The sequence below is a fragment of the Leptonotus elevatus genome, chromosome 11 (genome assembly GCF_054856555.1).
Source record: "Leptonotus elevatus isolate MCC_2025b chromosome 11, RoL_Lele_1.0, whole genome shotgun sequence".
Taxonomy (NCBI): domain Eukaryota; kingdom Metazoa; phylum Chordata; class Actinopteri; order Syngnathiformes; family Syngnathidae; genus Leptonotus; species Leptonotus elevatus.
In genome coordinates, this window is record NC_141249.1 from 19722538 (window position 1) to 19749554 (window position 27017).

A 27017-nucleotide genomic window follows, 5' to 3' on the forward strand; every position below is an offset into this window, starting at 1 on the left:
TCCCACTTTTGTTAACAAGAGTATGAATACCTAGAATTTTTTTATTGTACATTTAGAACAGATATAAATTTTGTGATTAATCATTAGTTAACTAGTTAAGTCATGTGATTAATTACAATTCAAAAAAATTGTTTGTCGTCACAATTTATTTTCTTTTTTTATGAATTTATGGCAGTTAATGAGTTAATGTTCAACACGGGATCTCTTTGTAGACGTGCGGATTGATCATCTGGCTCATAAACTTGTAGTTTGGGTTTGAAATACATCATATGTGAAACCAGTCCTCGATCTTATCTGACGCAAGTACTTTGTGTGCAGAGGTTTTTTTGGAGTCATTTGTTCGCTGTGTTAAGTTGCAGGGCTGCTCGATTATGAAGAAAATACTAATCACGATTATTTTGGTAATAATTAAAATCACGATTAGTACAATCATTACATTTTTGGTATATTACAAGAAAACATTTTAACGTAAAAAAAAATATTAAGACAAACACTATAATTATGCAAGTTCCTTTTGGATGAAACAAAATGTATTCAATTAATATATTTTTTTTTTTTTTAATGTGCAAATGTATAAATTCAAACAACTCAAAATTATTATTATTAATCTTTTTTTTTTTTACGATTATACTGATTATGTAATTGTGGAGTGTAATAATTGAAATTGTAATTGAAATTTGATTACAAAAAGCTGTCAAAAGGGCTTTTGTGTATATATTTATTGATGCATTTACTTTTACTTGTGTCAATGAATGCAATTGAATCAATAGCTGTACTTCTTTTGCCAGTCTTTTTTCCCCCCCACTGTTGTAATTGTGTGGCTACATTTTGCCACCTCTGCCCAATTCACCCCCCCCCCCCCCCCCCCCAATCATGAACATAACAATACTACAGATCTGACTGTAGCCAGGTAACAGCAAGCGTTCACGTCAATTTATGTTCATCCAAATGTCCAAAATCTGCGTGGGCCTCCTGCACTGTACGTACAGTTAGTGAGTTTTCCTATCACTCAACAGGGGGCGCTGCAAGGCTGCCCGGAGCGCATCGCCTGCGCAGAGCGGCGCACGAGAGAAAACAGCAGCCGCACAGCGTCCGTAAGAGAAAAAAAAAAAGCAATGAGATGTAGCGTAGCTTGCTGGGACTTCGTGTGGGTCTTTCGTCTGGCACTTTTACGGTGGAGCGTTTGTCCAAATATCACCTCAAAATGAGAAAAGCCGACTGTATTTTTTTGCACAACGACGCCGTGTGAATGTGTCGCGTGATGCGACCGAAGAGAGTTGCCTTTTGGGGGAAACGTTTATGTTTTGGGACGCTTTCGACGGGAGTGGCTAGTTGCTAGTGCTGGCTAGCGGCTGTCGTGGCTACTTGGGACGTATTTCTGCAAGGATGCTACGATGGATACGACAGCAGCTGGTAAGATTTCGGAAGTGACATTCTCATGGTGTTAACCGCAAAGTGCATTTGATACTAGTCACTTGCATGACGGATGAGAGCAGCTCACAAAAATGTGGACGAACTTAAGTTGGCCAGTTTGCTAGCTAGCGTTGCCGGATAGCTCTTGTCGATGTGTCATAAATATTTGTCAGCCCCATAATCCAGCGATCCAGACGGCCGGCGAACGGACAGTTGTTTGAAAATGACAAAACAATTTGGTAAAGCAGACAGTCGGGTGTGTTCGCGTTGAGTTGGCATTGAGTTGGTTTCCAGCTGGCGCAAGTTGAGACGCACTCAAGACATTTGGTAAACTTTTGCAAAGTCAATTTAAAGTTGATTTGGTTCAACTCGTCTAAACTAGTGTTTGCATTGCTGTTTTGTGGGATGACTAGCTGTGTCACGGCGAATTTGAAAACGAACCCACATCGTCCCCGAACCTCCGCATTCTTGTTGCATGATCACTGGCGTGTAGTTTGTCTCGTAGCCTTAACATTCCCGTCTGGTATGACTCGTTTCGTATTTGAGGGCACAAGGCTTTGATCGATCAGCATCATTTGTATTCTCACCTGATCTAAATGTATGTTGTTGTTGTTATTTTTAATAGCATTTGTGTGACGTTGCTTTGTCATGCAAAGCAAACGTTAGAGATGTCACGTGAGCTTTTGGAATCTGCGCACACGTTAAACACGAATTTTCTGTTTATAGTATATTGTACAACTATATAATGTTGTAGCGATGATTTAAGGATGCTGTAAAATTGGCAATAAGCAGAGATGATTGGTCATTTTTAGGGTAGTGTTTTTGTTACTTTGACAAGCATGGAACGTCCCAAAAATGACCCGATATGACCATGACATGTCACATGGCAGGGCAGTGTGTTTTAAATGGAAATGGAAGGAGAAAGTAGTTAAAATTGGAAGCAAAATTGGTGTGAGAAGTCATGTGAGAACTGATGAATACATACATTCATTACATTGTCATTGGTCCAACAAAATGTAAAGATTTAATCACACTTCAAGTAAAGCTGTACATTTTTCACCTCGTGCTCATGTTATATTTGCTTATTTTTGATCCCACTTTCGCAAGATTGTATGTCCATGCTGCTACTTTGATTTTGAACTATTTTAATTTTAAGTTAATTGACTCTTGTCTGTCTCAAAAGTTTGAAGCCTTAATTGACCTCATTGCAAATTCAGATATTACTTATCTGGTCGTGCCCGGTGACGCGGAGTCCCATTAATATAGTGGTGGTTAATTTGGATGAGTCCCCGTGGACAAACCCTGCTGTACAGGCTTTCCTTTTTCTGCTAATTGGGTAACGTCTCGACTCTCAAAAGACTTTGAGAATACAGCGGACTTGAATTTCAAATGGTGTGTACTTGACAAGGCACTCTAATTGTTTGGTGTTTGCATCTCAAAAGGCTTACAGCAATGACAGCATACCCTCAAAAATCTCATTTAGAATTTAAATTAACTCATTGTTGTTATTTGTGGAACAGTTAACATAAAAAAATATGAAATACTCATGTCAGAGGCCCATTTGGAAAATGATGAGTTCGTTCATTTTGGTCCTATTTCATTTAGCATTTGTATCCCTGTTTCAGGATATTCATATCATGAGATTGGTGCTACATGGTGTTCGAGGGTTGTTTGTTTAGCCACGAGTCATATTTGTATTGCTGTGTTGACAACAGCAGATGGTGAACTCAAAACCTGCGCAACATTTGGGACATCAAGATTGTACAGTATTTAACGTGTGTGTGTGTGTGTGTGTGTGCAGCTTTCTGGCATTTTGCTCAAATGTGTGGCAAAGATGACTTTTGATGAACACTGGGAAAAAAGGCTCTCGTGTTAATTGCAAAAGGGTACGAGAAGGTAGTGTTGCACTTGTAAACTTGGTGTGACAATAATGATTGTGCAACTTGGTTGCCGACTGCACTGGAGGTGTGAACTTCCCCGAATACCTGACACAGCAAATGGAGTAATAAAAAGTGATGGGAACTTTTCTCCTTGACCACTATGCCTCCTCCCCTGTGCGATCATTTGAATGTACCTGCATATGAATGTGTCTTTATGCAGGATTCTTGTACTCGGGCTGTTCAACAGTGAGTCAGCAATCATTTTACCAGATGTGGTTGGCGTTCGGTTTTGCGCTTCTCACTTCCTGGCACATGATGTTTGAAATAATGGTTCAGTTGCAGTTTCCTGTTTCTGTCAAATCTGGTGGGTGATAACTTCACGGTCATTACTGTACATTACTTTGTGTTCACTTTTCAGTGGTGTCATGTATTATTTGGAAAGATTGAGTGGTTTCCAAATTATTTTGACCTTGCCGCAAAATAGACAAAGTAACCACTCGAACTGAATTGGAATTGAATAGTACTCAGGAAAAACGTGTGACGGACAGCTACTGTTATTAATGAATGTTGTCATGTCTTCTGTTCTACATTCCCTCCCGTGTCACGTTCACCCCCAGGGCTTTGACCCCCCCCATCAAAGCGACACCAGGACGGTTTATGTAGCAAACCGTTTCCCCCAGCATGGTCACTACATACCTCAACGTTTTGCCGACAACAGAATCATATCATCAAAGGTACAGTACTTAAATTGCAACAGTTTGATGTGTTCTCTTGTTGTTGTCCTAATCTGGCCTTGTTGATATGTAGACGTAAGAATTGCTCGATATAATGAGATATGCCAAGTTTGGTCGTATTTGGATGAGGGGCGGTTCCCATCTATTATGCTGTTCCAGGGAGGGTGAAAATGTTATAATAGTTTGTGCGAGAATTTTTTTTTTTTTTAATAATAATAGTTTGTGCAATATAATATTATTGCAAGAATTGCACTGAGGTGGTCATTTATTTGAACATAAGTTTATCAGATGTCCAGGTCATATACAGTAACAATGCATTAGGTACAAAGTTAAAAATAAATAAATAAATCTGAAATACGGAAGGGAAAGTATTCCGAAAACAGGGAAAATTATGAAAAACAATAAAAAAAAAATTTAAAAAACACTGAAAATATATATTCGGCAAAGCAGGATAAAAAGTATATAAACAAAAAAATTAACATTTTATTTAAAAAAAAAATGGGGGGGGGGATTCAACTGAATGTGCTTCCGTGAATAACTGATCATTTAAAAATGTAAACAATGGAAGACATTTATAGAAAAAAAGTGTTTCATATTAGTATTTATCTGTTTCCTAATTGTCTTCACAAAAAGAAATGTATTTATCGTATGTTCCTGACTATAAAGTGCATCGGGTTATAAGCCACGCCCACGTGTGGATTTTTCTTTTAAGCTATAAGCCGCGGATACATATTGTACATTGTGAAATTAGATAGTCAGGAGCGGGCGTTCGCACAGCGATATCCGCCGCTAATCAAATAAAATATTTTTAAAAAGTCAATACATTAGTCGCACCGTCATATTGACCACAGGGGTCAGTGCACATGGAAAAAAATAGCAGCTTAAAGTCTGGAAAATAGGGTCATTATTAATATTACTAGTGCTGTCAGTAATAAATCATTTTAGAATTGATTATCCTATCAATTAGTCAGGTAATTGTCACACTCCCGTTTCGAGGCAGAAATTCTTGTGTCAACCAAATTTTGTGGTCGACTTAGCCGCTTTTCTTTTCCAGCTATAATAATAATAATCATGAATCAAACTGGTCGCCCTGCAACACTAATCAGTAGCCAAGTAGCTCTCGGCTTCAAAAAGGTTGGTGACCCCTGCCCTAAATATTGTCTTCTTCTTTTGCAGTATACTGTTTGGAATTTTGTCCCCAAGAATCTGTTCGAGCAGTTCAGAAGGATAGCCAACTTTTACTTTCTCATCATCTTCCTTGTACAGGTAAACACGCACGCACACACTTTTATCTCCTCTGTCACATCGATCTTTGCTCCTCTGTCTAGATAAAAATGTGTGTCTTGTTAAGGACAGAGGAGCATGAGTGAATCAGCAACTTACGGGCACCAGTAGGACGTCTGTTAATGTACTGAAATGCTGCGCCCTCACATTAGTCAAATACGGAGATCTACAACCATCCTGAAGCATCATCAGTCCGCCCCGGCCAAGCAAAATTTGGCTCACAAATGTTCAAATCGCTCCTCCGTTATTTGAGCCTGTGTAGTGAAGCCCAAGCAATTGACTTGACTCTTTGTAAAAGGCTACATTTTCACCCACTCGACTTGTCAGTGACGCTTAAATCTGATTCGCCTCACGGGATAAAAGACCCCTTTGCATCTCCACGTTGTGAATAGGCAAATCTGACCATTTTTTTTAAATGAGCCGAGATGGATAACTAGATTCGAGCTGTTGAACCGCTCTGCCCTTGTCACACTAAGTACGGTATCATGGCAGCTTTTTAATACAAGACAAATTTACAGCAATACTTTTAATATGGCTTGAATTCATAAAGACGGCGGGTGGATGGGGAAAATCAAATATATATTTTTTTCAAAAAACGCCAAGAAAAACATTTAAAAAATTGCGGGGGAAAAAGACAAATATGCAAATATGCACTGATCATTTCTTGTAGCCCATTAAAGTATATTTACTTTTTTAATACTGAAAATAGCCTACCAGCTTAAACTGCCCGAAGAAGGCACATCATCCGGAGCAACAGTGGAACAAACGGTCAATTTTCCACTTTCTACAACTACATTGCAATGACAAATACAAAAACAAGGCAGTTATTGTAGTTTTACCAGAGATACGTCAAACCCAAATACCGTAAATATACCAGTAATGCAATTATAATGAATGATTTGATCATGTTGACTCTGTCTTTCCAGTTAATGATTGACACACCGACTTCCCCAGTCACAAGTGGTCTGCCTCTTTTTTTTGTCATCACAGTAACTGCCATAAAACAGGTGAGGACTTCTACCTGGTGACTTCCCTTGTTGTAAAATGCCGAACTAGTTCCTCTAGTACATGACCTAGATTGGATTATTCTGTTGTAAAATGGTTTGATGATCGGTGTTGCACCTTCCAGGGTCAAGCGGTGAATGTTGATGGAGGTTCGCGCAGATGAGTCAGTCTAATGTTGCACAATCCCATTTGATGTCTGGCAGGGCTACGAGGACTGGCTAAGGCACAAGGCGGACAATGAGGTGAACGGGGCCCCTGTGTTTGTTGTGCGCAGCGGAAGCCTGGTCCAGACGAGATCCAAGAACATCAGGGTACGAGGGAGATGGTCACCTCAACAAGATGTGTTGTTTAGCTTCTAATAATACCGTTTTTTTCCCTTTGCAAATAATATTCTATTCAAGGGGGGGGGGGTTATAATAAAATAATTATTTGACATCAAATCATCTGTTGCACAATTATTAGCACCCCTGATGTAGATACTTTGTACGACCCCATTTTGTCAACAAACGAATCATCTCCTATAATGTTTCACAAGATGGAAGAGCACAGAAAGATGGCTCTTCGACCATTCCTCGTTGCACAATTTCTCTAAATCATTCAGCGACCTGTGTCCTCTCCCCTGCACTCTCTTTAACACCCTTAACTCATTCTCTCCCAGCCATTTTCACTGAAGCAACCCCCTTTGCTCCAGGCTGTTTTACTGGATTTTGACTGAGATTTTGACTGATATATAAGGCCCACAGAATATTGTGTTCTATTGCTATAAAAACATAGAACCTACCAATAGAAAGATTAAATTATCTTCTTTTATCAGGAAAAATAAATAAATGTATCTGTTTCCGTTTTGCAGCAATTATTATTAAAGTATAGCTAAGTTTCATCATTATTTACGAACCTGTTGAAAACACTGGGGAAAAGAGCTTGTTGCAACATGGCCCTGGCTAATCTCTTATACTCTGCTGCCACCTGCTGGCCGTTTTCTGTAATAACTACCATTGCTTTAAGTGATCTCTTCAGGTCAGAGGCTGCATCAAAGCCTTCTGTGTGCTCTAGCATAAAACAAAAAATGCTTTAAAAAACGTATAAATAAGCCTTTGTGAGCATGGTAACATTTAAAAGAGAACATATTTAAATGTTTTTGGGCGCAAATGAGTTAACGGGTATTCAATGGGGTTGAGGTCTGAGGACTGAGATGTCTGTGGGAGGAGCTTGATTTTGTATCTGGTTAACCATGTTTACAATTTTCTGTATGAGAGTTTGATTCTGCAAACAAAACAAAAAAAAACGTAGATTTTAACACATCTTATCCAGGGGTGCCAATAACTATGGATGGCACCGTATGTACTGTATATAAATCCAAACATGTCATATTTATTTGAAATTAACTAACTTGTGTACGGTATTAATGGATGCGGGGCCATATGTGTCTTGTGTGTTTTCTGGCCTGTTTAGGTGGGGGATATTGTACGTGTAGCCAAAGATGAGACATTTCCAGCTGATCTGGTGTTGCTATCATCGGACCGTTCTGAGGGCACTTGTCACATTACCACTGCCAGCCTGGATGGGGAGACCAATCTCAAGGTGTGTGCGTGTGTTTGTAAGTGCGTCAAGACGCTGGCCTGGATCGAAGTGCGAGAAAATCATTAACAGGCAGCCAGCCATCGTTTCTGTTGCTGTTCTATGTTTTGCCGCCTGATCCAATGTGGGCCTATTTGGACATAAACATTACGAAGGTGGAGCCTAATTTGTGGGACATAGAAAGATGATACAAAGATGAAATTCTTTCACATTGCCTTAACTTTGTCTTTCAAAAATATTCTCAACATGAAACGGGTTTTGTATGTCCATTTTTGTAGACGCACTACTCAGTGGCAGAAACGGCTGTATGTCAGTCAGTGTCCCAACTGGAGACCTTGCAGGCCGTAGTGGAGTGTCAGCAACCAGAAGCTGACCTTTACAGGTAATTTCAAACCACAAAACTCTTTTGTATGAAATCCAAGTCAAACCCTGTTCAAAGGCCTGCTGATCCTTTGCAGGTTTGTTGGTCGAATAACAGTGACTCAACATGGGGAGGACATTGTCAGGTGAAATCTCATTTATTTCCTTGTGGAAGTTTGTGTGTGTGTATAGATATAAATATGGCATTTTAATGTGACTGATAATAATGTTTTTTTTCACTAGTTTCATTTAAAAAAATAACATTGTTTATACTGTATGTCAGACCACTAGGTCCGGAAAACTTGTTGCTACGAGGGGCCAGGTTGAAAAATACCAAAGAGATATTCGGTGAGTCACACTTAGATATAAAAAAAAAAAAGGGGGGGGGGGGGGATGGCTGTATTAAATTAAAAAAATTTGCCCTGATCACAAAAGCTGCAATTTTCTATGAAATAATGGAGGATAGCAAATTAGCAAATGCTAATATGCTAGGCTTTACTGCTTTTGAACATTTCTAACAACAGCGGAAAACCAAGAGTGAGTTACTGATTCACATTTCTGTAGTCTTTCATGAAAGCAGAATGATTCTCTTTGTGTTTAATCAAAATAAGACATGTGCAAACATCTGCTTTTGCTTTGCAAAACAATGGTCAATGTTTCCCCTATTTTCTATTTCCTATTTTCTAAGTGCTAATCAACTAAGGAAAAAAGTATTGCTTGCTGTATGAATAATCTGTAATCGACATGTAGTTGAACCTGAAGCTCAGAAATGCAACGCTTTGCACTTGGTTTCAAAAACGTTGCTGAGTACACGTTTTTTTTCCACCCCCATTAAAAAAAAAACAGGATTATATATATCTGCATTTGTTTGATGATCTTAACATTAGTGTGGAAAATGCCCAAAATAATTTGAGACGGTACGAAATACTTTTGTTCGCGGCACTCATTACCTAAATGCATAAATGAGCAATCTCACATTCTCCTTATGTAATGCATTCAACTATACTTGTGTGTTTTACTGAAGGTGTTGCAGTTTACACGGGGATGGAGTCAAAAATGGCCCTCAACTATAAATGCAAGTCTCAGAAACGCTCTGCAGTTGAGAAGTGAGCATTTTCATTTTTGAACTAGCGTAATTTAAATATTGCTGTGTTGAAGTTACAAATACCGTCGTTTCTCAAGAATAACATGCATTCTCGAAAATTGCCCTTCAAAAGCTTTTTACCCGTATACTGTATTACAACTGTCCCAATTTGCTGTTATCCTCACTCAAAATTTTAAGTAACAATGCACATACTAGTTTTTGTTTAGGCATGTTTTTGTTGCTGCTGTTTTGTTTTTGTAGAAACATGTTCACATCTTGTTAACACTTTTGGCTTTCACCACTTCCTGATTTGACAGGCTCTTGTGTGACCACGTGATCTCACAAAACCGATATATAGTACATCGGGATGTTCCAGATATAGGACAAGCTGTACCTGTGCAAAAAAAAACAAAAAACTAAAGCATGCTATTTTAGAGAAATTAGGGTAGTCAGGTACGTATTGTTTAAAAATACATTTTCCCTTACCAGATCTATGAACACCTTCCTAATCATCTACCTGGGCATCCTGCTGTTTGAGGCTGTCCTCAGTACCATTCTGAAGTATGCCTGGCAGGCTGAGGACAAATGGGACGAGCCTTTCTACAACCAAAAGACGGACCAAGAGAAAAACAGCAGCCCGGTAAGCAATCTTGATCTCATGGCTTGTAGCCAAAATATACTAGCTAGTTGCTACAAATACAAATAAATTGAACATTTTTGATTGGCTGTGATTAGCTCTGACGATTTAGCATACGATATGCTTGGGTTTAGCTCATTCAAAACCAAAAACGTATAAATGATTTTTAATACTTTGTCCTTCACTCCCAAAAACGTATTTATACTTCTTTAATGTTTTTTTTGGGGGGGGGGGGGGGGCATGCAGAAGGCTTTGATACAGCTCCTGACATGAAGAGGTGGCTTAAAGCAATGGTAGTTATTACAAAAAAACGGCCAGCAGGTGGAAGCAGAGTATAAGAGCTCATCCAGGGCTAGCTTCTTTTTTTTGTTGCTGTATAAGTCAGATTTGTATCATCATTATTGAATAATCTAACATGCTTACTGCTATACATTCAGATTATTATGCTCTTAACCTCTTACTGCCCTTTTCTCCCCATTGTCCCCACTTTCCTCCTGCAGATCTTGAAATTCATCTCAGACTTCTTAGCATTCCTGGTTCTCTACAATTTCATCATTCCCATCTCGCTCTACGTTACTGTGGAGATGCAGAAGTTCCTTGGCTCCTTTTTCATAGGCTGGGATTTAGACCTTTACCATGAGGAGAGTGACCAGAAAGCTCAGGTCAACACCTCAGACCTCAATGAAGAACTCGGGCAGGTATGAGATAGAGGTGCTCACTTCTCAGTATTGGTACCATGAAGTGAAAACAGTAAAGCACTGAACGTAAAAGACAGCAAAATGTGTTTTTGCAACAAAAAAAAAGTATCTTACATTTTGTATTGTTGTTGATTTTGCCAGTTTACTTGTTAAATGTGGAATCTTGAGTGTTGTGCTTTTCAGAGACATTAGAACCTGCAATTATGTGTTTGACAGGTGGAATACGTGTTTACCGATAAGACGGGCACATTAACAGAAAATGAAATGCAATTCCGGGAGTGTTCGATCAATGGGACCAAGTATCGTGAAGTTAATGGCAAACTTGTGCCAGAGGGCCGAACGGATGATTCACCAGATGGCTCTTCACCTAATTTGGTAATGCCAACTCCATACAAAGCATACGTTCATTGAATTTTAAAAGCAAACGTGCACATTGTCTTTTTTTCCCCCCCCTTCCCATTCAGGATGGAGAGGAATTGTTATTTCTCAAAGCGGTGTCATTGTGTCACACAGTCCAGATCAGCTATGACCAACCAGACTGCCTCTCTGGGGCAGGCGACCCTTTCTCCCATGTTAACGGATTTTCGTCCAATGGAATGGAATATTATGCTGCTTCGCCAGATGAGAAAGCTTTAGTAGAAGCAGCAAAGAGGTCAAGTTTAAAGTTATAAGCACACGTGTCCTTCTCTTCTTTGTTTATACTTATGTTGTGCTTTGCTGTTTTATTTGTACGTTTGTGTATTGTGTCGTATGTGTCCCTGTTGGGGCTTCTAGTCCAGGTCATGTTTGTAAATGAGGATTAGTTCTCAAACATTTTACCTGGTTAAATAAAAAATAAAATCAACTTGAATGTTTATGGGAAAAAAACAATACAGAAAAACAGCTACTGTTTGTCCAACAGCACAGGTTTGATATTGAACTGAGTTTCATCTTACGGAAGCAGCTTCACATGAGATTCGAACGGGAAAATGTGAGATATTTTGTGCTAGCTAGACTCGAGGGAAGAAATAATACAGAAAGGTTAGAAAATCATCAATGGGGCATGTTTGAATTGTGCAATAAAATGCTTGTGATGTGATACAGCAATCCCTTTATAATGGAAAAACAAGTCGTGTTGCTTAATTTACTTTAAATAATGTATGTAATTAGATGTTAAGAAGAATTATTGATCCATCGCAGTGTTGTTTGGCGAGAGGCCAGCCTGGCTGGATTGTACCGCTGGCCCCCAATTTCTAACAGACAATTGTTTTTTTTAATGTTTTATCCTTAGGATTGGCGTGACCTTTACTAGTATCCGAGGTGATACAATGGAAATCAAAACATTCGGCAAAACAGAGATGTAAGTTGTTCGCACCTGTTTGCATCCTGTCGTCACAAAGTTTTGTGGAATTGTTTACTCAGGATGTTTGTTGTACTTTAATGAAATGTTCTTACATTTTCAGATATAAACTGCTCCATGTGTTGGAGTTTGATGCAAACCGCAGAAGGATGAGCGTCATACTCGAGACCCCTTCAGGTATCATCACTTTATTGTTATTGTTGTTGAGAAACGGTGTATTAATTGTGGGAATCTATGAATGTGTCACGAAAAAATGAAAATGAAATCGATTTTGGGACATTTAAAATCGATTCTGAATAGTACTAAATGAGAATCGCGATTCTTATGAGAATCGATTTTTTGGGGCACCCCTAGTGGCAATGCTTAGACAGATTGCAGATCACGTTTTCTTTTTATTCATTTGTCATTTAACTACAATTAAAAATGTGTCATTTTCACGTAATTTATCATTCAATTTACTTCATAAGCACATGCATTCAAATCTAAACTTTCAGCTTTTCAGCATTCCCATGCAATTTCTGCAGAAATTGCACTTTGTCTAATGTTATTTAGGTAATTATTAACAGCTGATGAAATGAAGAATGCTTTTTATATTTGAACATGTGCAACAGATTTTTGGGGGGGGAGTACTATAGACATTTTAACCTCAAATGTTAATTTGATGCATTGATCGAATTTCAAGGTGGCAAAGTGATGTTTACCAAAGGAGCAGAGTCGTCCATTCTTCCTTTTGCCACTAGTGGCGAGATTGAAAAGACAAGAATTCACGTAGACGAGTTTGCCTTGGTGAGTAATGTGTTGTGCTTATTCACTTCTTTTTTAAAGTGTTTAACATGTTTCTTTTTACATTTGCACTCAGTCTGATCTGTATACGATATATACAGACGATGCTATGCTACTCTACACTAAGCGAAAAACATGTTTTTTTTTTTAAATAATTGTCATATAATGCAGCCAAGTATAGTAAATGTTTAAGAAGAGCCAATTTAAAGGGGAATTAAAACGTCTTTTCATAAATTGTCAACTCAGAAAGACAATTTCTGCTCATTGCTCTTGTCTCGTTTTCTTTCTTTTCCAGAGAGGGTTACGCACCCTGGTGGTAGCATGTCGGCACTTTAGTCCTGAGGATTATATTGAGGTGGACAGGCATTTGAGCAGTGCCCGCACTGCGCTGCAACAGAGGGAAGAGAGACTTCAAGAGGCCTTCAGCTATATTGAAAAAAATCTGCAAGTGCTTGGAGCCACAGGGGTGGAAGACAAGTAAGGATTTCTCAGAACTTGCATCGTATTGTTATATCTGATAGTGGGTTGGATACGACTTGATGGTTTTGTTGCATATTAGTAATTTACAAGTCTTGTTTCACTTCTCTGAAGTACTATTAAAAGTGTTAACACCATGTCCGTAAACCCAATCAACAACAGAATAATCAGAATAGCACACTTGCTAGTTGCTAATGCTATGTAAGCAATATGGTGCATTCAGGGTACTTTCACGGCATCGGAAACTTCAGTTTTCTTCGATAACGTTTTAAGGAAAGGAAGGAAAATAATCGGCCATTTGGCCTAATTGGCCGATTGTTTTGGCAGATGTTTGAAAGCCAACAATCGGCCGATTATAATCGGTGGCCGATTAATCGGTCGGGCCCTAAAAATAATTACAATTTAAAAACCAAAAGGCATTCATCTTATCTATGATATTTATCTTTCAGACTCCAAGACAAAGTTCAGGAGACCATTGAGGCTCTGCGCCTGGCAGGAATCAAAGTGTGGGTGCTGACAGGCGACAAGCACGAGACGGCCGTCAGCGTCAGCTTGTCCTGCGGCCACTTCCACAGAACGATGAACGTCCTGGAGCTCCTGCAGCAACGCTCTGATAATGAGTGCGCTGAGCAGCTGCGCAGGCTGGCTAGAAGGTCTTGTGAAGTTTAATTTCCTTTTCATTCTTGTATTAATGAGAACGATGATCGTGGTTTTAAACTAAAACTGCTTGTTTGTGTTTTGCCAACATTTGTTCCTAGGATAAAAGAGGACAATGTTATCCAGCATGGATTGGTGGTGGATGGAGCCAGTTTATCTTTAGCATTGAGGGAGCATGAAAAGCTCTTTATGGAAGTTTGTAAAAACTGTTCCGCTGTGCTTTGCTGCCGCATGGCTCCGCTGCAGAAGGCAAAGGTAGCAACATTAAGATTTTAGGTTTAGGTTTTTAATAGGCCCATTTTGTAGTATTATATAATTGTGGGAATGCTGAAAATATGCTCATTGGGATTCTTACTTATTATAGCATTTCATTCTCCCCACTCTTTTGCCTTGCAATAAATCCCACATAATACATCTGATTTGCACCGTTCAAATTTCAACTTGCTGCAAAAAGTCACGCCTACCGAGGAATATATCATCTGATTGCACATTCCTTACAGTTTTCACACAATTTAACATTAAATATCAACTTTTCCTCATTCATTTTCAATGAGACGGACATTGAACTGAAAGTCCCACTTTCCACGCCCACTTCCATACATGCAACTTATCATCATTACCAGCTGTCTGACAGCAGTTGGTAAACCAGGAGGTCGCAGGTTCGAATCCCACCTCCGACTGTACATTGCAAATATATCCATGGCCATTATGCTAAGTGATCTACATGTATACCAACTGACTATCATATCAGGGAATGGATTCTAATTTCACTGTTAAGCACATGCGTTCATCTTTTCAGCATTCCCACGCAATTTCTGCAGAAATTGCACTTTGTCTAGTTGTATACATGTTTGAAATCAATTGAAATGTTGTCCAGGTGGTGCGTCTTTTTAAAAGCTCTCCAGAGAAACCAATCACCTTAGCTGTTGGAGATGGAGCCAATGATGTCAGTATGATTCAAGAAGCCCATGTTGGCATCGGTAAACGCCATCACGCATTTTTAATCGTGCACTCTCCCAGTCTGGGAATCCTTGCCCTGATGGCTGTTTGTGTTGCTGCAGGAATTATGGGAAAGGAAGGTCGGCAGGCCGTGAGAAACAGTGACTATGCAATTGCCAGATTTAGATTTCTGGCAAAACTACTGTTGGTCCACGGTCACTTCTACTACATTCGAATAGCCACACTTGTACAATACTTTTTCTATAAGGTAAGTCTTGCCAAACTAATTGGAGAAGTGTCTTCAAAAAAGGCTATGAATCCATTTTGACTTTGACATTTGCCCAGCCAGGCTTGCAAATTATACACACTATAAATGATCTGTTAAATCAGTTGGTTCACTCTGAACATGTTAAAAGTTAATATTTTTAGATTTGCTTTTTGTCTTTGTTTAGGAAAAGAGCTTGTGAAATGGTTGTTGAGTTAAGAACCTATCCTCATAAGCTGTTGATCATTGCCATTGTCATAAGAAATAATAGATTTTTTTTATTTAATACAAAAAATGTGTTTAAATTTTTTTGTGAATCGTCGCTGTCCTGTGAAAAACACTTATGTCCATAATTTTCTTTCTTTTTTTATTTTTACGTTTAAAAAAAATGGACATAAGTGTTTTTCACAGGTCAGCGATGAAATGGAAATTTGTATTACATTTTCAATCAATTGAATGCAAAGTTCTTTCTCTTTCGCAGAATGTGTGTTTTATCACGCCCCAGTTTTTATACCAGTTCTTCTGCCTGTTTTCACAACAAGTAGGTTTCTCTTTTTTTTTTGCCCTTGATTCTTGTTATTGTTGACTGTGCGTTTAGTTTTTCATTTCCATGTTTCACAATTGATGGTACGACTTTTTTCTAGACGCTGTATGACAGTGTTTACCTGACGCTGTACAACATCTGCTTTACTTCACTGCCCATCCTGGTGTATAGTCTGTTTGAACAGCTTGTTCATCCACACGTCCTGCAAAGCAAACCCGTTCTGTACAGGTACTTAACTCTATAAAACCTCGAGGACGGTTACGCTCAAACCGCAGATTATGATTATTATGTGTGAAGGATGTATAAAAAATATGCAGTGCCATTAACATGTATTTGGGATGTGATTTCTTGAGACAAACTTTGGGACATATTTTTACTAAAAATACAAGGTTTGGCAAATTTCATATTGTATAACATTTGGGAGGGTTCAACTGCATTGCCATTCAGGAATCTGCCAAGAACCTGAAATAATTACCTTGGAAAAATAAAATAGTCCTTGTTGAACTTGTTAACTTGAACTAATTTAAAAAAATATATATTAAAAATAAGAGGCGTTTAATCATAATTAATCGCATGATAATTTTATATCTCTTATAAATGTACAATTAAAAAAAGTATAGGTTTTTATAAAAAATGAAATGAAATGAATTAATTTTTTAAACTAATAGAAATAGTTCACATGAATTTTTGACGTCTATAGTCGTCAATGGCAGTGAATGAGTTAAAGTACCAATACAGATTGTTGTTCCATATAATGGAACATTTGAAAATGTTTTGCTTCCATTTTTTTCTTTTTCAGAGACATCAGCAGGAACTCTCTGTTATCGTTCCGGACGTTCCTCTATTGGACTTTCTTGGGGTTCTGTCATGCGTTTGTCTTTTTCTTTGGATCCTACATACTGATGGGCGAAGACACCACACTTATGGGCAATGGACAGGTGTGTGTTTTGTCAAATCGCATAAATTGAACCCAAACTCCCACCACCCCCAACTTTGTGATGAGCTTTTCCTCCAAGTGTTTCACGTCCTGTTAACGGTAGATTAGAGCAACTGCAATACTGGAGTCATAATGTCAATGTTGTTGACACCTGCATGGCTTTTTACAGTAACGACTCCTTAACTCTCTATTTGCATATGTTTTATTTCCCTAATCGGAAGTTACACTATTAACGCGTATGGCACTCTGCTTTTCTTCATTTCACCTTGCACCTGTTTGCAATTGTGTGTCATCCTAACTGCTGGTGACTTTTCTCGCTTTCTGTATCTTCTCTTGCCATCTTTCATTGGCCCCTGCCTTCATGCTGTGCATGTTCTCAGATCTTGCGAGCTAACAGGCAGCTGGTAAGCATCAGCTCTACATTTGAAAGCTCTCTTTGGGGCGGGTGGCGCTCAACCAGTTTTTCCAGTGGCAGTATTTCAACAGCCCAAACAATTTTTGCAGGTTACATTTTTGTTTCCAAACACCAGAAATGATTTGAACCAATTGTCACTTTTGATTCCATAACTTCACTTTAAAATGAATGGTTCTCCTTTGCCAAGTTGGTCACTCTAGTCTGTTGTTTTGATAACTGAAGGTTTTTTTCTTTTTGTATGTGTGTGGATGAACTGCATAAATTCAATCTTTAGCTTCTCTTTCTTTGGATATACCTTTGACAAGAGAATGCATGGTTTTACTACTTATGGCGAGTTGAAGGTTTAAGATTGGCATTTATATAACTATTATTTATTCATTATTGTTAACTCATTTTGAAATCTATTTGAAATATTACCATGCTCCCAAAGACGTATTTATACGTGTTTTTAATGCTTGAGCATACAGAAGGCTTTGATGCAGCCTCTAAACTGAAGAGAATGCTTGAAGCAATGGTAGTTATTACAAAAATAGGCAACAGGTGGCAACAGAGTATAAGAGATCAACCATGTTGCAAAAAGTTATTTCCCCCACTGTTATAATCAGATTTGTGATGCTAATGCGAATTGCTGCAAAACGGTAACTGATAGTAATGTCTTTTTTTTCTGATGAAAGAAGAGACTCAGTCTAATCTTTCTTTTGGTAGGTTCCATGTTTTTATAGCAATAGAACACAATATTTTGCGGGCCTTGCAAAATCAGTCAGAATCCAGTAAAACAGCCTTGAGCAAAGGGGGTTGCTTCAGTGAGAATGGCTGGGGGTGAATGAGTTAACAGGAAATATTTCAAAGCTGATGAAAATTACTTATTTTGTTTATAACACATGAATTCTATGTAATTTTGTGTCACCTACAGATGTTTGGCAATTGGACATTTGGAACATTGGTCTTCACAGTGATGGTCATCACTGTCACTTTAAAGGTAAACAATATGAAATGTTTGTTTTTGTGCATGCAAATTGTCATAAATGTTTTGTAACCTGTCGATATCAATGTTTTACTCTCTGTTATTGCCCTGTCTTACTTAAATAACAGCTTGCATTAGAGACTCACTTCTGGACATGGATGAACCATTTTGTGACGTGGGGCTCGATAGCCTTCTATTTCATCTTCTCTCTCTTCTATGGAGGAATCATCTGGTGAGGAAAGACCTGGAAAGAACCATTTGGTTTTGTTTACATTTGTTTTATGAATGAACATCCTTCTATCGCTTTAAGCATAACATTGTTTTTTTCTCTTGCAGGCCATTCCTCCACACGCAGGACATGTATTTTGTATTTGTACAACTGCTGTCCAGTGGCTCTGCCTGGTTCGCGATCATTATCATCGTCATAACGTGCCTCTTTCCTGATGTGGTGAAGAAAGTGTTCTATCGACACCTGAAGCCCACCAGCACACAGAAAAGTCAGGTAGAATGGGTAGTGAAGGAGTTGGGGACAATATTAATGTCATATGAGTTTTTTTTTTTTTGAGTCCTTAGAGTGGGTGCTGGAGAGCCCTCCGACTGAGGACTCCCAACATTTTGCTGGGTGGTTTTAATAATGCCATCTGCAATGATAGTGAGACCTGGAAAGGCTTGATTGACTAATTAACGCTATCCTTATATAGTTTCTCTTTAGATTTCTACACAGTCCATCCTGCTACCATTTACTTCCCATTTGCATTAATTGTGATTGTACCAATACATTTTTGCTTCTGCCTTCAGGCATAGACTCCTCATGGAGCCTGTGCACTGCTGTAATGACCTATTCCTCTGTATGGACTCACTATTTAATCAGGAATTTAATAATGCAGACATTGCGTGTCTTAAAATATGGCTACAGCCGCAAGATGAAAAATCTGTGACGGAAAACCTCAGGAAAATTCTCAAATTACCTATTTACATATTCTTCATTTAGACTGCCGATAAACACATTTTCTTATAGCATATGCAGAGCGTTAGGTGGCACGTTGAAACCGCATGATCTCATTTTGATATGAAACACAAACACACAGTTGTCAAAGTGTGCATGGTCCTTTTTCTACAGGAAACAGATTTCATACCTTTTTGTCTGAGGAAAAAATTTCTTCTCCAATCTTGTCCGTCCGCTCTAACATTTGTCTAATGTTGTCCTTGTGTGTGTGTGTGTGTGTGTGTGTGCGGTTTCTCACTGTCTAACCTCTCTATATGCTTTCACTCCTTTCCCGGTGTAGATGTATTCCAACTGTGTGGCAATAGGTGATGACTTCATCGCTCTTCAGCCTCTGTCCCGAGCCAAGAATCAGCTGGGCAAAATTAGGTAGTGGACATGAGACAGAGTCAGCCATGAGTTTGAAATACACTGTGTTCCAATTTATTATTATATATATTAGGATTATTTACATCAAATAAACATTGTCTTCCGGTCAACCGTCTCGGTAATCCCAACAACCTCCAGATGCAAAATCTTTTAAAGTGCAGCCAAGCTGAAGTATGGAGAATTTCATGTGGGTAAACATTTCAAAATGCTGGGCTATTTTGATGGCTCCAGCTGGATGGATAATAGAAAGTGAGACTGCCTGAAGATGTCCAAATTCAAATTCTAACTTATTGTTTCATCAATGATTGCTTAAATCAGGGGTGTCCAAACTGCCAGGGCTATTTTGAAGTTGCCTGACTCTATTAACTCATTTGCTCCCCAAAACGTGTAAATATGTTGTATTTTAAATGTTTTACGTATCCCAAAGACGTATTTGTACGTTTTTATGTGGTTTTTCTATGCTAGAGCATACAGAAAGCTTTGATGCAGCTCAACTGCACAGACCGGTTGAAGCAATGGTAGTTATTACAAAAACGGCTAGCAAATGGCAGCAGAGCAAAAGAGATCAACCAGGACCATGTTGCAAACAAGCTGATTTGTGAATAATGATGAAATTTAGCTGTATTCTAATGCTAATTGCTGCAAAACAGGAAAAGATAGAAATATGTTTTTTTCCTGATGAAAAAAGAGATTCAGTCTAATCTTTCTTATGGTAGGTTCCATGTTTTTATAGCAATAAAACACAATATTCTGTGGGCCTTGCAAAATCCAGTAAAACAGCCGGGAGCGAAGGGGGTTGCTTCAGTGAAAATGGCTGCGAGTGAATGAGTTAATTTTATATGTTCACAAATTATACTTTGACACAGTCAGCGCAACATGGAGAACATTTTTGCTTCTAGACCTGAAATATCTGACTTAATTAAATTACAAAGACAAATATTTCTGTTTTAGATGTAAATGATTTCTTTGCATATCTAGAAAAGTAGGCGGTGTTTTTTGTATATGCTGAGGGCCACTAAAAAATGGATGGCGGGCCGCAAATGGCCCCCGGGCTGTAGTTTGGATACCCCAGGCTTAAGCAATAAGCACTCCTCATAATGAAAATTTGATCGGAACTCAAATGTTGTTTCCCAGGTCGGAACTTGATTCCGATTTTGGCAGCATACTGTTGGAACAGCGACCCCTTATTGATTTTTTTGTTACTGCATGCATTGGAAAAGTCAATCAGCATTCTCATGGGACTTGAATGATAAAGAGGGCTCTCGTTCGATGAGATCAAAACGGTCATCTCAATTCTGTGCATGCCTTGCTTTTTAGCGAGAAGCTAGCTGACTGGAACATTCATTCTGAGATGCCGTCCGTTTGTGACTTTTACGCATGATGTCATCATTCCCCTTGGCACTGCATGAACAAAGTGCTGAGCAATTTGAGTGGATAAATGATCGTTGAATCACGTAATTACGATAAGGTTTTGGCAGTCACTCATAACCAGCGGCGCATTCTGGAACGCTACCAATCCTAATAACCATAAATTGAATGGTCAGATCTCCTTGCTGACCATCTGTAAGACGTCGGCATGTCACACACACAAGCCATCGATTCGTCTTTGTATTCTCAGTCCAAAACCATCCAAATGACGTCTGGAACGCATGTCAGTCCAGCACCCTCAAAATGTTAAAACCTCCTCCTTCCATGTGTCCAAGTGGTCCACTTGCATGGTTTTAAGTAACTTAAAATAAAAGCAAGACGCCATCACGGCTGCATGGCGGACTCTTGGACCGCTCTGGAACTTCCTGCCATACACACTAGCATGGTGTTGCTGCCTTACAAGCATGATAAGACTTTTGAAATATTAATGACTTACGAGTTGCAGATATCAGTACACTCAATGAGGCAGGGCAATTTGTAACCTCTAATTAAATTCAGATCAACGACGGTCTATTCTGACAATAAATTAATTGGGTTGTATTTCAGAACATTATTATTAATAATAATTCCTTCAAGACTCTGACATTTGATCATAAAAGCTTTATTAACAAGAGGTCATGTGGTAATATTTCACTATTGAAAATCATTTCTGTAATATTACTGTCATGCAAATGTTAAGCATAAAAAATACTCATGACAGATGAGAAGAGGTAATAATAATAACGTAAGAACTCAGACACACTTCAAATGAACGATCTGCTTTCACCAGTGAGCTAAACAAAACATAATTACACTTCATTAGTCGTGTCTTAACATTTAGACTAGTTATGCATTTTTAATGTGATTGATTTTGTTGTTGTTGTTGTTTTTAAATTAATTCTACTATCTATATCTGTATAATTAGATCACAGTTGACTAATTACAAAAAGGTTCTCGTGGGTTTTTTATTGTTTGCTTCTTCTGTCACTTTATAGTCTCGGCAGCAGTTTAATTGCTTTGCATGTGTTGCACAGGCAAATCCCTTTTCTTGATGCATCTTTTTATGTCTACAGTTTACAAACACATGGTTTTAAGTTTTTGTTTAATATTGTGTTAAGCAGCAGTTTTGTCAGAAAATCAACTCCGGCAACAGTGACCGCATTCACAATTCGACATTTCTTGGGGCTTTGGCTCTTTTTACATTTGTTTGCGACTTTCCCTCTTAGTTTTAAAAACCATACGATACATTTAAAACGAACCAATAAAATATAGGTAGGCCTTCAATGCCGTTTAAGACGTCGTACGAGATCAAAAATCGTTGTTGCTATGAGCACGTGTTGCAACATCAGCAATTTTGCTACACGGCAACAAAAATAACGTGACTTGTATGTTACCTGATAATATTGGCTTGTGCGTACTTGTTGCTTTTGGAGTTTGTGATCTTCAACCCGTTTGAGGTGTCTGAGCTATAAGCTTGTTCTCTCCAGCCAGCAGAGCTCACCGTAAGCATCTTGTGTCCTTCAGATGGAAAAGGGTGAGGGTTCAGTCGGCCCAGAATATGACTCTGTTAAGGCCCGTCGGCGCCCAGGGGAGGACAATTGGCACCTGCTAGCTGCTTATCCTCCCCCTGCTGCCCCCAGCCCAGACCCTTGATACCTTAGGTAGTAACATTCTACTCTCCCATTGTACTGTACTGTCATTGCCCCGGAGCAAAATGTCGTCCATTGGACCAGCCAACCCTGTGCGCCCTCTTACACTTGCCTGCGTCATCAGTCCTCCTCCCATGCCTGTCAGTCCCAACTTTTAATTTGGTTTCGTTTGTCGGGATGACACCCTCACATTCAATATGAATTGCTTCATGTTGTCATCTCCACCCCACCATTTGACAGTCCTCGTCTAATTAGCCCCAAGTTTCCCAGACCTGGTCTCCTGTCCAATATATTTTTTAATTAAGTTAGGGAGAATGCACTTGGCATGCTGAAATCTTGAGTCATCTTGTTACTTATGTTGTCCTTGAACCATATTTTATTTTATGCTGCCTGTATCCTATCCCATGTTGAATCTTGTCTGCCGTTACAGTATTTGTATATATTTATTTTTACAGAACTGTAAATTATCAAGCTGATGATGCAAGGACATAAGTGCTTTGTCCCCACGTGACTGACACCTTAACATTACAACTTATAAGTTATCATGCAATTGGCACCTAAAATTAGTCTTACAAATGACTACTATTATGCAAGCGCGCCATCGCTTTAAAGTGCTTGTTTCTACAAGACTGATCATGTATTGTTCATCAAAGTAATGGAAGTGATTTACAAACCCACCACATCTCCACTTGAGGACTGATTGCTGTTTCACAGATAAATGAAATGACTCACCCAGTTGGAGCTAACAGAATCGATCACTGTAAATTCTAAGATGATTACAGTATATTTATAGTACACCGCAAAGCAGTGCTTCTTAACCATGTTGTAGGTACTGAAACCCCACAAGTGTCCTATGCGCCTTCACACACACACACACACACACACACAAATCTTTTTCCTTTTCTTTTTCAAATTCAAGAAATGGATATTAGGGTTTACTGGTGAACAATATGAACATGAAGAGTAGCCTTTTCATTGAATCTGGCTCTCTTCAGCTAGTTGTGCTGGACTAGAAATGCTCAACTAGGTTCTGCAAATCATGCCTCCCATCACTCAACTTAACTCTATATTTATCGAGCATTTTAGAACAACCAGCGTTGTTTTCTTAAGATGGAATACAGGGGCGGGCAGATACAATAAAAACATCAGAGGCCCCAGAATTGAGCCCTGTGGAACGCCATACGCTCCGTTATACGTGTGAATAAATTTTGCACATATTCTTCCGACAAGTTCTGCTTGCTATACAGACATCTCGGACTTCGTGTTGCTTAATAGTCTTCAAAATATCAAGTATTTTGTTCCCTAAGGGATTTAACGAGTTTTCTTGCTCATAGTCTGCCGTTGTCGTTTATGTTCTGTTCGTGTTTCTCTGCTCTTATATTTTTAATCTGAAGTCAAACAAACGGTGTTAGTTCTGCTATAGTTCAAATCGTGTTGTTGCTTTTACGCTGCAAGGAGTCGTTTCAGTGTAGAGTGGTAAAATATTTGCACATTTTTGAGTAGGGCTGTGCGAAACGAGCTGCTGGCCTTGGCTTGTAGTTTTTTGTTGTTGTTTTTTGCGATGTTGGACGTGAGTGACGGATCGCAGCTATGACAAGTTGACCTGCACTGATCTTCTTGAGGCGACTGTGCCACAACTCATCTCGTTGTGAACCGTCACATTAAAATGCCATGCATGGACTCACTGCAGTGGGATGGATGCCGGGTCCAAGGCTATAAATCGCAGAAGAATGGAAGACATTGATTCTCTTTACTTGATGTAGGTCGTTCGTTTCACTTTATGTCTCCGAATCGATCAGATGTTTAATGGGCTCCTTTTTCATGTGATTACAAAACATGGCCAAAGGTTTTCTTGTCATGTCTTGATTGTAAATTTGTCATTTGTCAACATTTCCGTCCCATTTGGGAGCATGCTTTGAATGTTGTCCATTCCCCGAGACGGCATGTAACGTATCTACCAATTGACAAGCATTTTGTGTTTGAGAATGATAGAGGCTTTGTTTGTGTTGCTAATATATTCTTCTCTTCACATCTTTTCTCTACCCTATTCTTTCATTCTCTTCCCTTCTTCCAGTCTTTATCAGCCCCCCAGGCCCTCAGCTGCGTGGAGTCCTTGTGCTGCTACCAACATGGGCAGAGCGGCTGTTCCCGCCTGGCCCGCCTCCTGGAGCAAATGAGCGGACAGTGCCCAACCACCAGCAACCACTGCGACACATCCGGCCGCAGCAACAGGTGGGGAGGACGGCGAGAAATTATTGTCAATCCAGATGAAAGTCCACCCCGTCGTGGTTTCAAATATTCCGTCTGCATGCCTGAACGTTTACGCTCATAATCTGGCTCGTGAGTGCTTGAGTGGCGGGCACACTCATTTGTTCAACATGAAATTATGGGAGATCGGTGTTTTAAATGTTAATGGTGTCAGGCGGCAAAGAGCTAAAGGTCAGAGGTGGCAAATCCAGGTCCAGAAAGTAAAAACCCTGCCACAGTTTGGCTTTAGCCATTATTGTTAGCTAGCTAGCTAGCTCCCTAGCAGGTAAACGAGCACCATGTGAGCTAGCGAGGGAGCTAGCTTTATTTATAATCCAGCTCCAGAAAGTAAAAAACCTGTCACAGTTTGTCTTTAGCCCCAGGTGCTAGCTGGCTAGCTCCCTAGCTAGCTCCCATGGTGCTCGTTTACCTGCTAGGGAGCTAGCTATCTAGCATTAATGGCTAAAGCCAAACTATGGCAGGGTTTTTACTTTCTAGACCTACATTAATAATACAGCTAGCTCTATAACTAGCTCCCATGGTGCTTGCTTGCCTGCTAGGGAGCTAGCTAGCTAGTTAGTATCAATGGCTAAACTGTGGCAGGGATTTTACTTTCTGGACCTGGATTTGTGTAATATCCACTCGGGTCTACCAAGCGCTTGACTACAAAAGGTGACCGAGTTGATTAAAATCATCATACATCGAAATGGAGACCCGTCATGATATAAAGGCATGCAGCAGATCTCAGTATTACTCACTAATATGTAACCTGTTTTAATTGTTGGCCATTCATTAGTGTCCTGTTTGGCCCCCTCTGTGTGGTATTTAGGACCTCACTTTTCAGGGACACTTTATTATGCACTTTAACAGATGACTTCACAATCTATATAACTGACATAGTTATCTGCTTTTTAGATTTAGAGTCAGTAAACGGCGCCTTCCCAGCAGAGAAGATGTTCAATACGGTCAACTGGTGCCTGAAATTCAGGACTTCAGTGCCCAGAGATAATAAAGGCATGATTGTATTATTGGAAATAACTAGGCTGGGCTCTCTGTTAGTTCAATCAACGATGATGAAAGGGTTGGGCATCATTATTTCTACCTTAATATTCTAAAATGTATGAACCCTAACCCTATAGAGTCTATAGGGGGTCAGAAAAGTACAACGTTGTAAAATTGTCCAAGTCCAAATTGGACGTCTCACTTAAGCGTGTGCACATAATTAAAATTGTCGGCATACTTAATAATTACGGGATTGTAGTCTTGGTAATAATCTCATTAACCCACAAGACCTTCAATTATTCTGCAAATAATTAGTGCGCCATTTCAATGAGCTAATCTCTTTGGGCCATCATTTGAAATGACCACAAAGTACATCAAGTAATTCCTGTGCCAGAAAAGATTTCCTTGACCTTCCCATTGAAGTGGCTTCTTCAAACTTCATCATCAGAATACATCCCTAACGTAGCGTTTCCACAGTCTTAAATTCACCGAGAAACCTCAAGTGCACCTTTTTGTTTGTATCCTTCCTCTTTCACACGCTCGTGTCCGTCTTGATCGCCGGTGTAGGAAAACATCACGTCAGTCCGTGCGGGCTGTTTGCTGGCAACGGCCATCTTGTCTGCAGGCCACAAAGCTGGAAGAGACACGAGGTGTCAAAGAGGCTTTCCCTGATGAATAAACCGGACGTGGCCCTGTTTGTTTGGCATACCTCTCGGCTCTTTACAAATGTCAAGACACCTTCACGCGCGCACGCACACACCTTTTACTCAGCCTAATTCCAGTCCCAATCCAACATTTTGCCACTGGATTGTAAAGCCTTATATGATGTGTGTCTTGAGGTCTGTTTTTGTAGTCCAAGCAGAAGAGTTGACTGGTTTACATTTTGAGACCATCTTATTTCAAGTCGACCGTTGAGGATTCAGCAGGTCTTAAAACGGTTGTCTTCACCTTTTTAGAGCGGAATTGAAAAGACAAGTCAAGGGATTCCGCAGTTGGCCTCGCAGATGATGTTGTTTTTGCCTTTTTCAATCACCAATGATTTCTCTTTGATCATCATTTTGATTTGGGTTGAGTAGATGAAGCCTCGTGTCGATTTCGATGTGTTGCTTTTAGTTCACATTTGAGTCCATTTAGGATTTGAGAGTTTGTATGATTTTGCTTTTATACACCATCACCATAGATTTGAAATAAGATGCGATGGGAAAGACGTTCTTCTCACAAAATGGCAACTGTCGGGACCTTAAAAGTAAATGTAAAAGGCAAATATGTCAAAATAATCCAAATGAAAAAAGATGATTGAAAATGTCTTGCTGTCATAGTCTGAGCTGATAGACGTGGCCAAATTGT

General features: G+C 39.3%; 1 protein-coding gene and 1 long non-coding RNA gene across 8 annotated transcripts in view; one reads left to right on the forward strand and one right to left on the reverse strand.

The window, feature by feature from the left end:
* The window catches only part of LOC147166358 (uncharacterized), a 66364-nt gene that overhangs the window by 34273 nt on the left and 5074 nt on the right, over positions 1-27017 (reverse strand). Inside the window, exons 2-5 of one of the 2 annotated variants that reach the window (XR_015096469.1) lie at positions 26179-26304; positions 22167-22290; positions 19246-19351; positions 18140-18237 (exon numbers count right to left, since the gene is read on the reverse strand). This is a non-coding gene — a long non-coding RNA (uncharacterized LOC147166358). Of the gene's footprint in view, positions 1-17828; positions 18238-19245; positions 19352-22166; positions 22291-26178; positions 26305-27017 lie in introns of those variants that run through there. The other variant, XR_015096470.1, reaches the window with a different exon arrangement.
* Positions 1044-27017, forward strand: part of atp11b (ATPase phospholipid transporting 11B) — a 29083-nt gene continuing 3109 nt past the window's right edge. Inside the window, exons 1-31 of one of the 6 annotated variants that reach the window (XM_086089057.1) lie at positions 1044-1413; positions 3911-4027; positions 5204-5293; positions 6238-6318; positions 6520-6627; positions 7769-7897; positions 8173-8276; positions 8353-8400; positions 8538-8602; positions 9279-9360; positions 9828-9978; positions 10476-10673; positions 10890-11048; positions 11138-11325; positions 11944-12012; positions 12116-12189; positions 12695-12798; positions 13091-13272; positions 13722-13925; positions 14031-14184; positions 14807-15136; positions 15615-15674; positions 15778-15905; positions 16477-16615; positions 16995-17018; positions 17943-18008; positions 18122-18225; positions 18330-18495; positions 19280-19365; positions 22297-22433; positions 24496-24642. In XM_086089057.1, coding sequence (XP_085945183.1) covers positions 1387-1413; positions 3911-4027; positions 5204-5293; positions 6238-6318; positions 6520-6627; positions 7769-7897; positions 8173-8276; positions 8353-8400; positions 8538-8602; positions 9279-9360; positions 9828-9978; positions 10476-10673; positions 10890-11048; positions 11138-11325; positions 11944-12012; positions 12116-12189; positions 12695-12798; positions 13091-13272; positions 13722-13925; positions 14031-14184; positions 14807-15136; positions 15615-15674; positions 15778-15905; positions 16477-16615; positions 16995-17018; positions 17943-18008; positions 18122-18225; positions 18330-18495; positions 19280-19365; positions 22297-22384 — 3525 coding nt within the window. In that variant the 5' untranslated portion in view covers positions 1044-1386 and the 3' untranslated portion in view covers positions 22385-22433; positions 24496-24642. Of the gene's footprint in view, positions 1414-3910; positions 4028-5203; positions 5294-6237; positions 6319-6519; positions 6628-7768; positions 7898-8172; positions 8277-8352; positions 8401-8537; positions 8603-9278; positions 9361-9827; positions 9979-10475; positions 10674-10889; positions 11049-11137; positions 11326-11943; positions 12013-12115; positions 12190-12694; positions 12799-13090; positions 13273-13721; positions 13926-14030; positions 14185-14806; positions 15137-15614; positions 15675-15777; positions 15906-16476; positions 16616-16994; positions 17019-17942; positions 18009-18121; positions 18226-18329; positions 18496-19279; positions 19366-22296; positions 22434-24495; positions 24876-27017 lie in introns of those variants that run through there. The other 5 variants (XR_015096468.1, XM_086089059.1, XM_086089056.1 and 2 more) reach the window with 5 other exon arrangements.